Consider the following 15224-nt stretch of genomic DNA (forward strand, 5'->3'; position numbering starts at 1 on the left):
TTCCAGCTCAGTGAATCCAAGCCCAAGTATCCACCCTTCACTAACTTTCTCCCCTTTGTTTTTCCAGATGTCTGCTAATGTCTGAATCAATCACATCCTTGTTGCCTCCCTTTTCTTCAACCCCATGTTCAATCAGTCGCTGAGCTGCTGGTAAATCCCTAGGAGAAGGAGAGTGATGTGTCTCCCCGACTCCATGTCACAAAGTGCTCTCTATGTACCTCAATATGTCACAACCTCAGTACCTCAGTACCTCAATACCTCAGTACCTCAATATGTCACAAAATAAAGTCCAAGTATCAAAAGAAAAACAAAAATTGGAAATGTAATAGAACATGAGACACGATAGTCCTACAAACCATAAAGTGCAAAGCATAAATAAGCTCTTATTTTCATTCTCAATAGTGTAAAAAGGATGGCATTTTCATTATGGTACGAACCAAAAACAAAGGCGAACCATGAGTGCGTCCCATGGTGAGACTTCACTATCACATGCCACTCATGCTTGAACTTATCAAGAGATGCCTATAGGCCAAGCCCTGCTGTATGTACCACTTAAATCAATTTAAACTGCCCCTCCTCCTGTCTGCACTGTCACAGCCCTATGGCTGGTGGGTCTGCACCATCCCTCATCAGGACAGTTGCAGAAGTTGCATAACTGCTTTCCTAGCTCAGCCCCTTCCTGTCCACTTTCCACACCATGCTGCCCACCCTCAGACATACTGAATTCAAATTTTCCAGTGGGTGAGACCCAGCAATCTGCATTTTTCACCAGCACCCGAAGTGATTCTCATATACCCCAAACTTAGAGAATCACTCGTTTCAGGACAGTTCAAATAGAGTATGCCCTTTAAAACTCTTCCCACTCAATGCCCACTGCTCTCACTTTAACCATGGCCAGCTTTCATGCTTTTTTCCACTCTGCCCCTTCCCTCCTATCTCCCACACATCCTTTGAAGCCTCTGCAAAGCTATTCCAAGCCCCTCCAGCTGTATGAAATAGCCCCTTCTTTAAGTTCCTATAGTACTTAAATCTCTGTTCCTTTTACATTTAACTCCTTTTGCCTATATAAGACCTACATGCACATAAGCTTGTCTTGCATGCCAGTTTCAACACTTTGAAACTGGTACTAGAAACTAGCTGGCACAGAACATGTTCTCCATGATGCTGTAGTTGCCTTAGCGGGATTCATAGCTGGTTTTGCTCTCAGCGTGTGGCACCATGGGTAACTTGACATACTGCAGGGCATCTGACAAGGTCCATGTGCCACTGCTGATGATCTCATCCAATCTCACATTGGGACTAGAGATGCCCTAGCCGGTCACCAGGCCCAGCACGTGGGGGGTTGGGCCTTCAGGCTCAAGTCCTTTGAAGGCAAGGACTTAAATGGCAGGCACTTAAACGAAGGAACAAGTAGCCTCTCAGAAGGAGACAGATCAATAACCAAATCCTTTCCTCATTACCTCTTGGATAATGTCCAGATACCAAAAGTTGTACTTTTTCTGCAACAAGGGAGATTTTGGTTTAATGAGGTGACCAATTTCTTTTCAAAAAAGTTAAAACAAATGAATACACTTCCCCAACAATAACAAAACCCATAAGCCAAGGCTGTTGGTTATCCATGAGGGTTTATTTCCACTTTAGACCCCTGATGGGAGCAACAATGCAGAGGCCCTTTACAGAATGGTGAAGCATATGATATAAAAGATACAAAATATAACATCATTTACATGTGCCATTCATAGACAAAGGAGTGTGTTTGATGAGCCAGTTGGAGAAGTGGATACTTCCCAATCATTCCCTCTCAGGGGCTTCTCTGGCTGCCTTGCTCTGATGGAGATTTTCAGGAGAGAGAGCTCCAGGGAGAAGGAGAACAATCAGCCCTGTGAGGGCCAGAGAGGCTGCTAGCAGTCAGGGAAGCTCTGAGTGCTCCAGCTAGAAGGAACCTGCAGGGAACCTTATGCCAGCCTGTTGCTGATGGAGAACCAGAGACTCAGACAAAGAAAATGATTTTTCAAAGGTTATGTAGCCAGTTGGGGGCAGAGCAGGGACTAGAACCCAGGACTCTTGGCTCTTTTCACTGCCTGCCATGGGTGAGCCTCTGATTCCCTTGACTCTGAAAAATGAAGGAGTGGGTCCCTCTGAACATCCTACGGGGTGGATTCTCCGCCCAGCTCATGCCCCAGGGATGCCAGGCAGCCTGGCAGGATTTGGGTGACTTCTAATGTGCCCATCCCACTCTTTCTTCCATTTTCCTGCCCAAAAGCACAGCAGGACACGGTGTGGGTCTTTTCTTTTTCCAGGTAATCGACTAAGTCCCCATATTTGGGTCTGGGGTTCAGGTAGCCTTTCAGATAATACATTTCAAGGCTGAAAGATTGCTTTGTGCTTGTCTGGAGCAGCAGGTGTGGACACCCATGGTGTCAGCTGGTGTTCCAGGGTGGCATATGGGCCCAAATGTGTTCTGAGTTGACAATGGGAATTTAAGGGCTTGGTGGGCCTCCCACGGCTATTCTGCTCCCAGCAGTCAGCACAAACCTTCCCAACTTTCTCCATGTCTTTTGAAATTCCTTTAATGGGGAACATAAGGGATAAGGCTTAGACTGCAAGAAGCTTTCGGGAGAGAAACCCCAGGCATGAAGGTGCTCCAAGGGATTACACTAAGAGAGAGGGGCTTGGCTATGAGCCATCTCCCAAAACCTGAATGCTCTTCTCCTAGAGGAAGGACTAGGCCAAGGCTAGTCCCAGAAGGCAGAGCAGGAAAATATACAGATGCAGCATTCAGTTCAATGTTAGAAACCATTTTCTAATAGTCAGGTCCAAGCTCAGTTATACCAACAGTAGGACCGATGGGTTTGATAAGTGGTCAGGAGTGAATAAAGGCCACTGGGGTAAGAAGCATGGCCTGGAAAGGAGTGCTGGGATTGGCACAGAGGCCTTGGTTGAGCTCCTGCATTGTATTACTGGGTAGAGTGAGGCCCAGACAGGGAAAGAGACTTGGACAAGCTCAGGAACACAGGTCTCCTGCCTGGAGCCTTTTCCCTATACCACACTCTGCCTCTCAGGGTCCTGGGGGCTGTCTCGGTAGGAGAAGCCACCGCTAGGTCAGTGTGTTCCATTCCATTTGGTCTGATAAGTAATGTGGAGTGTGCTGTTGGAAGCGCGGTGTAGCTTCGCTCAGGGGAGGCAGGCCCCGAGGAAGTAAGTCAGCTCACCGTTCCACCTGGGGCTCCACAACACTTTGTGGTAAGCCCATCTGCTCCCACACCCAGTCCACGTAATTGGAGACCTTTGTGTAGACTCCATAGACCTGCTTGCTGCCGCATTCTTCAGGTCCCCCCCAGGACACCAGGCCTTGCACCACCCAGCGCTGGCTCAAGTCATCAAAGATGACAAAGGCCCCACCGCTATCTCCAAGGCACGTGTCTTTGCCGCCCTCGTAGTAGCCAGCACAGAACATGTTCTCCGTGACGCTGTAATTGCCTGAGCGGGACTCATAGCTAGTTTTGCACTCAGCGTGAGGCACCACGGGTAACTTGACATACTGCAGGACATCTGACAAGGTCCGTGTGCCGCTGCTGATGATCTCATCCACTGTCACATTGGGATTGGAGATGCCCCAGCCGGCCACCAGGCCCAGCATGTGGGGGGCCGGGCCTTCAGGCTCAAGCCTTGGCAGGCAGACAGGCATAACGTGGGGTCCCAGGGGCACAGCCTCCTGCAGCTGCACCAGAGCTATATCGTGGTTGTAGTTTTGGATGTTGAAGTCTGGGTGGAGCACCACTCGAGCAGCTGAGCTGTTGACTGCCCCCGATTTGTCTCGCACATCATGCAAGCCCAGGTAGACGGTGACATGCTCCTTGGAGACTGGTATCACCGTGGTGTCTCTACGCTGGGAGCGCAGCACATGAGCTGCTGTGAGGATCCAGGACGCAGAGAGCAGGGCCCCACTCCCAAACCACTTGTCATTTGGCACTCTCGAAGTGTCCTCCACCACTATCAGGGCCTGCCACGGGAAGAGGCCGGGCTCAGCATTTCGGCCCCCAATGATCCTCTTGACCAGGCTTGGCAGGGAGCGGGAGGGCTGACCACACTCTGTAAGGAGAAAGAGGGAGCAGGGACAAGAGACAGAGACTGGTCAGGTCAGCCATATGACAGGAGCCACAAAGATAAATTCACATTTCACCCACTATAGATTATGCCACCATGGGACCCTAACCTGCCTGGGTCATGCTAGCCTGGGAGAGCTCTACTCAGGGTCATTTTGGGTCTAAGTCTCTCTAGGCTGGCCCATCTCTAGTCTGGCTTTTCTGTAGCTGAGACTGTCTCTGGACTGGACCACTCTGTGCTTGGGCTTTCTCTATCCTGAACCACCTCTGGCTAAGACCACTTGTGACCCGGACCATTTACAGCCATCTATTTCCAGTAGTGGTCACTTCTCCCCTTCCTTCTCTAGAAAGGCAGGTCTTATTTCAGAAGTGGTCCATGCTATGGGAACCTAGAATACTTCTGAAAGTTTTCTGTCCACGGGGACAGAGAGATGGAAGGAACCTAAAAACCCATCTAGCAGGTCACAGCAAATGCTAGACTGGGAACAAAGATGCTGGAAGCCTTGGCCTGGCTTTTCTCTTCCATTTCCCATGTAACTCTGAGTCAGCAAATTTCCCTCTCTGGATTTCAATTTTTGATCTGCCAAATGAGGCATTTGGTCACAATGATCTCCAGGGATCCTTCAAATTCCAGAGATCCTTTAATTTTCATTTTATTTGCCTTGGCCATCACCATTTTCTAGGTGAGTAAACCTCCTGAGTTTAAGTGACTAGCCCAAAAGGATATGACTCTTAAGTCAGATAGCAGGAGCTTAACTAGATTCTAAGTCTTGTATCCCACACTGACTTAACAGATATTAAGACCATGGGCATAGGCCCTCAAACCTTTTCTTCTCTGTCCTAACAGAATCTTGCTATAAATTGATGCCCATGGATTAAGCCCCAGGGCATCCAGGGTTGGGGAAAGGTGGCATAATCTATAAGCAATGATGCATGGACCCTACTCTGGGCCACCCATCATTGCACCCAGGAGCTGTGTAGTACCTTTAGGGGAAGGAGAAAGATCTGAGCAAACTTCGTTCCACTGAGTTGCACCCTGAGCATGCACATGCACCACCAGCCTCCTGCAGCCAAATGCCTCTGGCCAATGAGCAGAAGGTCTTCGGCACCAGGCCCCCGCTGGCTAAGAACATGCTTGCATGGCCCTTCCCAGGCAGGGTGCTTGGGTCTTGGAGGTAGACCTACTATGAGTGTGGGCCTCCTCCTGGTTCCAAATGGCCAGGCTACACTCCTTGGCCTGGGTGCTTTTGACAATCCTTTAGACACCATGGAACATTTGAGTTTTCTTGGCAACTTTGGGAGAGCAGGCTTTTAGCAACCTAATGCTTTTCAGATGCTCTTCTTCCTGAGGCCAAATGCTTCTTGCTTGATCCTGGGGCACCCTGCCATTCACTCCAGGCCAGATGTGAACTGGTCTTTGTAACTCTCTGTGGCCTGGCCTTTCAAAGTTGAGGGTCAGCCTTCCAATTACAAGTAGCAAGCTGCAAGGCAACATCTCAACGCAGCTCTGTGACTGGTCCTACATATATTTAGTGCTTCAAGGCCCTGATCTGGTAAGGGACACATCTGTGGCTTGGTCCGTGGTCACAACAAAGCCAGCATTAAACGGTACCTTTCTCCAACCAAGGTGCCAGTGGCACACTGCAGGTCACAGATCGGATCTGGAGAGACCTTGGAGAACAGCTAATTTACAGATGGAAACATGGAAGTTCAGAGAAGGCAAGTGACTTACTCAAGGTTGTTAATGGGAAAGCCAGAACTCGAACCTATTTATCCTGAGTCTAGCTTCATATCTCCACTGAAATCTGTTTTTCTCCTTGATGTGTTCTTGTCCTTTTAAGAGGCTGAATGATGCAACAAGCTCTTGGGAGAGCTCATTGAAATGGGGTCATTCTTATTGGCTGCTGCCATTCCCCACCCAGTCTTTCCTGGGAGAAAGGGATCTTCTTGAAATGTTATAGCTTTGGCTATGCTGAAGCCAGATTTGGGTTCTAGAGGACAGTGGTTACTGAGGGAGGGTCTTTAAAAAAAAATGTGATACTCTAGGATTCAAGGTTCCTGAGGATGGCATAAAACATGATCATGGTAAAAAAATGGCTCAGCATTGCTTATGTTGCCATCATAAGTATTGAGTTCACCTTTCAGCTCTGCCCCTGACTTTCTGCAAGTAGCCTTGTGCAAATCACTACACTATTCTGATAGTTTCCTCATTTATAAAATGAAAGGGCAAGTAATATTTGCTTAGCAGGCACCCTGAAATGGTGGGCCTTTTGACAATAGATGAGATGGCCTTCTCCATCCTGGCCTGCATCCTGGTTTAATCACAGTGTTTTGCAAAGAGAGAATTTACAAATTTCTGGCCTAGTCCAATGATACACCATGGTTCTGCCCAATATTGGGTGTTAAAAGAATGTCATGACTCATTGTATCCAAGATGCTTTGTACAAACATAGAGGATGATGACCATTAAAAGTCATAGAATAGCTGGGTGCATGGCTCATGCCTGCAATCCCAGCACTTTGGGAAGCTGAGGTGGGCGGATCACCTGAGGTGGGGAGTTTGAGACCAGCCTGACCAACATAGAGAAACCCCGTCTCTACTAAAAATTAAAAAAAAAAAAAAAAAAGTCAGGCATGGTGGTGCATGCCTGTAATCCCAACTACTCGAGAGGCTGAGGCAAGAGAATTGCTTGAACCCAGGAGGCAGAGATTGCAGTGAGCCGAGATCGCACCATTGCACGCAGCCTGGGCAGCAAGAGCGAAACTCTGTCTCAAAAAAAAGGTCAGAATATCATAGGTCTCTTGGTTCTGATGCTTTACTTCTGAGGTATGGGATCCCAGACCCAGAGATATGAAAATACTTACCAAAGATCACAGTTAGGAAATGGCAGCATCAGTATTAGTACCTAGGGCCTTGACTCCTTGCCCAGGGCTTCTTCCCCTTCCAGAGGTGGCCACATGGCTTTCTAGCATGGAATCTATCCCTAGCTTTTTTTTGCTCACATGGTCTTTTAGCCAAATGGGGATTAGATCCTCTGGTTTGCTACAGCCCCACCATTCCTCTACAGCTCCGCCATTCCTCTCTTCTCTGAGGCTTCACTGCCTGGAGTCCTTGGTTGTACTTCTGGGCAAGCCTAATTGAGGTAAATGGAATCAGCAGAATGGGTGGGATGAACATTCCCTTATTCCACATCCTCATAAGTTTTTCTCAAAAATAAAGACCTCTTACGTGAACCCTTCCTAGTCAGTTCTTACCCCTTCATTCATAGACAACCAGGCATTGTTACTTCCTTCTTCTCTGGGATCCCATAGCACCTGTGATGGTCAAAACCTGACTCCCAAATGCTAACATGTTCTTCGCTTCTTAAGGATGAATGGTAGACAACTCCATAGCCTTTCCATTTTAGTGTCTAATCTGATATCTAGAAACCTCCTGATATGGTTTGGCTATGTCCCAAACTGGCTATGTCTCATTTCTCTCTTGCCTGCCACCATGTAAGATGTGCCTTTCACCTTCCGCCATGATTGTGAGGCCCCTCCAGCCATGTGGAACTGTGAATCCTATAACCTCTTTTTCTGTGTAAATTACCCAGTCTTGGGTTATGTCTTTATCAGCAGTGTGAGAGCAGACTAATATACCAACCGTGTACTAGTATACCTTCTTTATACTGTATACTGTAGGGTTACTGAAATGTACCATTAATATAATACACTATGTCAGTTTACCCAACACTCTCATTCAGCAAAATACAAATATCACCCAATGCTTAACCATATTGCAAATTTCCTGCTGTTTGTGCAAACATGCAGATGGAATTAGACAAGGCATTTAATTTTCAGTATTCCTCAATGCTGTCTTGAGTGATTGTATCATTAAACTACTGCCATTCTTGCTTTTTTTTTAAAAAAATGTAAATTACTATGTTGTGAATATTAAATTTAACTTTTTGTGGATTATTTGTTTAACCGTAGAGTGTGCATTTTGGGGCTACACTTTTCTAAATTGACTTGAATAGCTATACATGTGATCGCAATGCAAATCACCCATACTATTTATTTATTTATTTTTCAAGACAGAGTCTAGCTCTGGCACCCAGGCTGGAGTGCAATGGTGCAATCTCAGCTCACTGTAGCCTCTGGCCCCTGGGTTCAAGCAATTCTCCTCTCTCAGCCTCCTGAGTAGCTGGGATTACAGATGCACACCACCACGCCTGGCTAATTTTTTTTTTCTATTTTAGTATAGATGGGGTTCCACTGTGTTGACCAGGCTGGTCTTGAACTCCTGACCTCAGATGATCCACCTGCCTTGGCCTCCCAAAGTGTTGAGATTATAGGCATGAGACACCACGCTTGGCCTATACTTTTAATGCTAAAGCAAATATCCTCAAAATCTGTATGCACAGTAACACTTCCTGTTACCACAAAATTTTCTTTCCATTTTAAAGTGGAGTCAGTAAGTAAACCATGGGAATCGGAAAGGCTTGACTACGTTGCTGTTTGGAAGAAAGAATTTGTCATTCTGTCTTATCATAATGTTGTTTGTGTTATCATCTCCTTGATAGCATGGTGAGTGCTTGAGGACAGGGTGCCCACTTTTTAAATTTCCCCGGCACAACAGCAGATGCACATGCAAACTGTGTTATATGAAAAATCTTGTGGCAAGGGCACAGAGACGGGACAGGAGGGCTCTCGGAGTGATGGAGCAGGCAGAAAATACAGGCTGGTTTGAGAAGGTGTGAAGCAAGGCTTCTCTGACCTTTAACCTTTGGAAGACATCTCTTAAAAAGCAACCAAAGCATCACCTCCCCTGTCCCCCATCTCCCTGTTAACAGCCAGAAAACCTGGGGTCCTAGGGCCTTGGATGGAAAACCGTGAGGCAAAGGATTTGGAGGGTGAGGTACCTGGAAGGCAGGTGGGTAGGCTTCTCCCCAATACTTTATTCATCCAGACTCCTTGGGCAGAACAGGTATATATACCTGGATTAGTGAAAGAGGTTAGGAGAAGAGGGAGAAAATGGTTGATTTGTAACACATGGAAAATAGATCTGGGTATTTAATTTCTCTAAAGTGAGTTATTACAAAGTCCTCCAAATGGTCATCTAGGCTCAGATACGATTGTCTCTGAGCCTAGATGTACTAAGAAGAATGAGGAAGAATGTGGCAGGTACTCTCTGGGATACAATCCTCCAAAGGGGCCAATTAACCTCCAAATATCTTCAAATACCCACAGGGCTACCATCCTAGTCCTTCTATCAAACTCCCTTTGCAACATGAAGGATCTTTCTAAAATGGGAAGGTGACCATGTCCTTTCTCAGCTCAGAATCACCAATGGCTTGCTGTCACCCCCAAAAATAAACACCACACTCTTCAGCATGGTGTCTGTCCAAAGCTCTGGGGAATCCCACTCCTGCCTGGCTGAGGGCTGCTCCCCTCCCCACCCCACGCTGCCCAGGTCCTGGAAGGCACCTCCGCCTCACTTGTCACAAAGACCTGGGCTCACATGGCTCCCTGTTGCACAGATGCCCTTTCCTTTCTTCTCCATTTGACAGACTCTTTAATAAGCATACATTTGTGGCCACCATCTCACTGGCATTTCGAAATAGCTCTAAGAGCTTTGTAACTCTTCCCTCTTTTAAAAATGAGGACTTGGGGCCAGGTGCAGTGGCTCACGCTTGTAATCCCAGCACTTTGGGAGGCCGAGGCGGGCGGATCACTTGAGGTCAGGAGTTTGAGACCAGCCTGACCAACACGGCAAAAGCCGGTCTCTACTAAAAATACAAAAATTAGCTGGGCATGGCGGCAAGCTTCTGTAATCACAGCTGCTTGGGAGGCTGAGGCGAGAGAATTGCTTGAACCGAGGACGTGGAGGTTGCAGTGAGCCGAGATCACACCACTGCACTCCAGCCTGGGTGACAGAGTGAGACCCTGTCTCAAAAACAAAAACAAAAACAGAAACAAAAACAAAGAGGGGGTGGAGGCTTAGATGAGTCAGGAGAATGTTCTCAGTGCTTGCATGCCAGAGAGGCAGAGCCGATGGGCCCTCCTTTCTCCCTGAGAATTCCTTTTCTGCTAGGGACTATGAGTGCATGTGAGCGGGTGTTGGGCTGCCACAAGTCAGGGAGAGGCAGGTTATGTCTCTAAGCACTTCTCCTCCCAGTTCCTCCCAAACCCCCAGTGTGGCCAATGGACAGGTTATTGCTGGTCCTTCACCCTCTGGCCAGTGTGCTGCTGCCCAGCCCCTGGGGCAGCCAGGGGTCTCCGCCAGGTGGCATGGATGAGGCCTGGACAGGGACTGCTGTGGCTTTGCTTGAGCTGTGGTCAGGGGATATGCTGGGCTACCTGGGAAGACAGAGGATCTACTCCTCACTCCCCAACCCTGCCTGGACCCCTGTCCGTACCAGGGGAACAGGTCTTTGAAGGAAGGTCCCTTACCTGCTGAATGGGTCTGGCCTGGTGAGATGTTGCCCTCACCCAGAAGCCAAGGCAGAGTCTGAGTGAAGCAGTAATACTGGCCATTTTTTGGAAACCCCAACTGAGCCTCAGACCACATGAAGGAGTTTAACTTGGGGGATTCCAGGCTTCCTTTAGGGTCTCGTTTCTTCTCTTAGTTGTGTCAATGTGTGACTCCTTCACGCTCCCACCAACAACTCATTAGTAAATCAGTGCTAGCTTTAAAGTTAAAAACAAAAAAGCCTGCTTTTTGGTTTTGAGACTGTTTCTGCATCTCCACATGGACACAGTAACACAAGCTCATGGAAAGTGAGAACCTGAGGAGATGTGTGAGTGACACGTTTTGCATTATCAGGCTCTACACACTTATGAGCAGTTCTTCCTTTCAGAGCTGTCTCGGCCCCCAGTCCAACCCTGAGGCCCCGAGAGTGTGAAACGGGAGTGGGATGGCTTAGCATGGATGGCTTACCTGTGTTATTGTTGAGCATCTTGTAATAGGGCTCCTGACAGGAGTATTTGATCTCAGACTTGTATGTGGTGAGGTTGTTCCTTGTGGAGAAGGTGATCAGCCCGTGTTCCAGCTCTCCTGGGGCTCTACAGTCTACAACTGAGAGAGAAGAAGTGAGACCCCTCAACTGCCTTTTGCTCATCCTCCTTTGGCTATCTGATGGATCTGTCTCATGCAGATGTACAGGTTGTGCACTGCACACAATTCCAGAAAGCAATGTTATAATGCCTCTGAAGGGCACCCCTGGGGTGTGCAGTGTACAGCCTGTGAAGCTACCCATGGTCCTGCTTTTGAGGTCTCTTCCATTCATTATGGTACTACTGTGTGGTCAACTCACCTGCCCAGTGTCAATTTTGGGTAGGGGAAGGTCTACTGAGGTTTAAGCAGACTCCAGTCTTTTACCCACCAGGGCCTCTTTCTTTTACTTCTAGTTTTATTGTGCAATCCTCTCTGTCTCTTCTGCCCAAGAATGAAACCCTTGGCTTAGTGAGAAAACTCTAGCTGACATAAACTAAATAATCTTTTGTTCTTCTAGTCCCAATCCTAGGCTGAGTAAGAGCAGCTAATGTGCTCACATTTGAGTTTGGCACAAAAAATAAAAAAACCCAGCTCCTGTATGAGTACACAGCCCCACCCTGCTGCCTCTCTACAGGCAGCTTGCTTGGCCATAGAAGACAGGAGGCAGGGTTGGAGGTGGATCAGCTTTCAGTCTTCCCCTGTTCATTTTCTATAATTGTTGATGGCTGCATGTTTGAGCCATAATTCCCAGTACAGGACATGAATAAAGATGCCTGCTCCTCAGAGGTGGTCTTTGGGGAGCTTTCCAGTCCAGCTCAGTCTTAGGGGAGTTGTCAGCACTGATGGAGCCCAGCATGAGTCAGCTGAGAGTCAGGGCATCTTTTCATGGCCATATCAGAGGCTCTGGACCCAAATTTGTCAATCTTTTCATTCTTAAGGAAATCCTAATCTTAGGTATAACAGCCTATGCCAGAGTCGAAGAATCATAGATGAATCATAGAATGTCACAGCTGGAAAGAAACCTGAAGTAGGCAATCTAGAATGTCCTCTTTATTTTATCTATGAGCCTGGAGAGGAGACTTGACTCGTCTAAGGACATACAGCAAGTTACTGTCAGAGTGAGAGCAAGATTTGACCTCAAACCCAGGGCTGTTTTAGTAAATGGAACTAGTGGTTCTTAAGGATCTGTTTTCCAGTTAAATGGCCTATTCTAGGTACTAGCTGGCCAATGGTGGACATCAACTGTCAGAATTTCCAGAGCCCTGGTAAAATTTCCAAAGTTCCATGTCCTCCTGAATTTTACCTGGTCATTTTGGGAAACAGTGAGATGTAATTTATCCCTGAGTGCCATTTAGACATTGTGATTTTAACTTTAGGACTCCAAATTCATCTTTTTGATTAGCTAGAGAGTCCACTCAAAATGTAAATAATTTCAAGTCCCTCTGGGTTGGAGGAAAAGATGAAGGAGGTTGAGTAAATATAGGTACTTCTTATCCACTAAGAAGGCCAATCAAGACAACTGGTTTTGTCCTGGCCTCTAGTCCAATCACCCTGGACAAATCATCTCCATTTGTTTTGATCATCCAAAAGTACAGATGCTCTTCTACTTTGTGAGGTAAATGTGTGCAGCTCAACACTAGGATAACGAGGCAATAATATTTATTATTTAAATACTATGAACAGTTTTAAATTTATTTTCTGTTAAAGCCGATTTTTCCTCCTTTTTCAGAAAATGCCATTGACTTGGTGCCTAGGTATTGGTATCACTCATCTCCCTTAACTTTGGTCCACCTGACTGCCTAGTTCAGGAATTCCAGGGTTGGCTTTAGCGTGGCTAGATGGACGGGCCCCTGGGAGCCTGTTATGTGGCTGATGCTGGCGGATAGATATTTTCTGGGTGGAGGACCTACTTTCACATCACTTCAGAGAAGTAACTTTGCCCACTGATACAGCTGGCCCTACAACTAGGTAGAGGGGGTGATAAATAGTGGAAGGTAGAGGGTCTTGGCAGTGTGGAGGGGCGCACTTTCTTCCCACGTCCACAGTGGCAGGGAAAAAGCCATGTTTCTCTGGGACATGGAAGTGACTTAACCCCTCACAAGAGGCCTTGAGCAGCTCTGTCTGGCACAATCAGCACACACTAGACCCTGCTTCCTCCGTTGGCCTATGCTCTTTGCTTTAGGAAGGGTTTTATCCTTTTCTCTAAAGTCCCGTCTGGCCAGTTCCGCACTCTGGAATCAAAACACCCTTCTCTTTCCCCTTGCCTTGGAGGTACCGCCCAACACCCTATCTCCATGGTAATTTCTTGTTGCCACTTATTTTTCTCCAGACACACATTTCTTGACCTGCAGTTCCAAGTGTGCTTTGCTGTACTGGGGGGCTTTCTAGAGAATGATGTGCAATCAGCTAACCCTGGCACTCAGGCCTGGGGGTTTGGGCTCTAGCCCCCTCCCTGGCCTCATCTTCTTTCCTCCCCTTGGTGCACTCACCCTCCGAACACCAGCTCCTTCAGTGTGCTCCCCTGCTGCCTCCTGCTCCCAGACCTCGCTGGTGCCATCCCTGCTGCCTGGGGCACCCTGTGTCCATGCTCTGGCCACCCTGAAGTCTTGATGAAACACTCCTTCTTCTTGAAAGCCTTTCTAATTCTAACTGGGCAGGGCTGCTTCCTTGTTCTGGAACTCTTCACTCATGTTTCTTTGATGGAATATATCTAATGTTGTCTGCATCAAAGCTATTACAATTATTTGGGTACATATCAAATCTTCCTCTTAAATTCTGATGCCCTGTATGTCACTGAGTATGAATGCTGTTAATACGTTGTAGGTTTAAAGACATTTATTCAACTGACACTTGTCTTTAGTAGCCAGCTCATCTCTTCTTTGGGTGGTGTCTCTAGCCGAGAATGGCACCTCAGTCTCCAGACTGCCCAGGGTTCTCCCCTCACTGCACAGCCATTTCATCACCAAATAGATCAGGCAGTCCATTTAATTCAAAGGTTTTCTGACATGTGTGCCCAGATGTTCAGACGGAAGCAGAGATTCCAGCTGCCACTCCCCAGCCCTTTCTCTATCACTGTTTAGGACCTGTGATGTCCCACAGCACAGCGCTGGGGCCACTGCTTTCAGGTGTGATCCTATCTTTTTAAAAATTTTAATCAGCGAATTTTAAGAAACATAGAACTTGTAAGCCCCAGAAGACAGAACCTCTAATGATGACATTTCAGCCCTGCGCCAGATAGGGGTAGAAGGGATACTTTTGTGAATGAGAAAACATTCAGATTCTCAAAAATCCACACTCTGTGAGTTATTATTTGCTTTACCTACTGACGGTGGTTAAGAAAGCAGCAACAGGTAATACCTTCAGATTCATAAAGTCACAGGCAGTCTGGTTCATTTAAACTTGACATGTAGAATGGATTAGAAACCACTTTGATCTGGTCAGCCTGAGGCCACATGGTTGTATATTAAATCTTTTGTCTCAAGGACCAAGGGCATTTTTTTTTCCGTTGAGAAAAGTACAGTCCACTCAGAGGTGCTAAAATAAATCCCAGATTTTTTTTTCATTATTTTCTGGAATAGTGTTTGAATGATGGGCAAACCCTCAAGTGGAGAATTTGTTTTCACACACGTAGCAGCTTCAACTGCTGAGATCATGTTGTTCAGCACCCATTCTAATCCACATGGAAAGGGGTACGGGGGTGTTGTTGGGTGGGGAGGGGTGGTGCAGCTCTGGGCCCCAGGGGTCTTGGGAGTGATCCATTTCTGGATGTCTGCATTGTGTGGGGTCCCGTCATTCACTCTGTCACTTGCTCTGACTTGAGTTCGCTCTCCAGATCGATTTCATTTTCTGCCACCATGGTGAAGATCAAAGAGGGATCAAGAGATACAGAGGAAGGAAGCAGAGAGAGGAAGAGAAAGAGAGAGAGATTAGCAAGCAAAGCAGAAACAGTTTATGCAGGAAATACAGAAATTACTCCACCAGAATTGATTAAGAATGCATAGTTTAGGTACAGCCAGTGTGAAGAACAGTTTGGGATTGTGGAATTTGTATCGTTCTGAGAATTTGCAGAGTCATACATCCTGGCTCATGAGGATTATAAAATTCTGCCCCTGGAGGGAGCTTTGCCTGCATCTGGTCCAAACC

The 15224-nt window shown here is 47.1% G+C and overlaps 1 protein-coding gene across 3 annotated transcripts in view; it reads right to left on the minus strand.

The window, feature by feature from the left end:
- MASP1 (MBL associated serine protease 1) overlaps positions 1–15224 on the minus strand; it is a 72844-nt gene that overhangs the window by 13038 nt on the left and 44582 nt on the right. For 2 of the 3 annotated variants that reach the window (XM_008955890.4, XM_008955896.5), the window contains 3 exons: positions 11025–11162; positions 9007–9081; positions 1607–4092 (listed from right to left, as the gene is read on the minus strand). In XM_008955890.4, coding sequence (XP_008954138.1) covers positions 3209–4092; positions 9007–9081; positions 11025–11162 — 1097 coding nt within the window. In that variant the 3' untranslated portion in view covers positions 1607–3208. Of the gene's footprint in view, positions 1–1606; positions 4093–9006; positions 9082–11024; positions 11163–15224 lie in introns of those variants that run through there. The other variant, XM_057301974.2, reaches the window with a different exon arrangement.

Source organism: Pan paniscus, chromosome 2 (genome assembly GCF_029289425.2).
Source record: "Pan paniscus chromosome 2, NHGRI_mPanPan1-v2.0_pri, whole genome shotgun sequence".
NCBI lineage: Eukaryota > Metazoa > Chordata > Mammalia > Primates > Hominidae > Pan > Pan paniscus.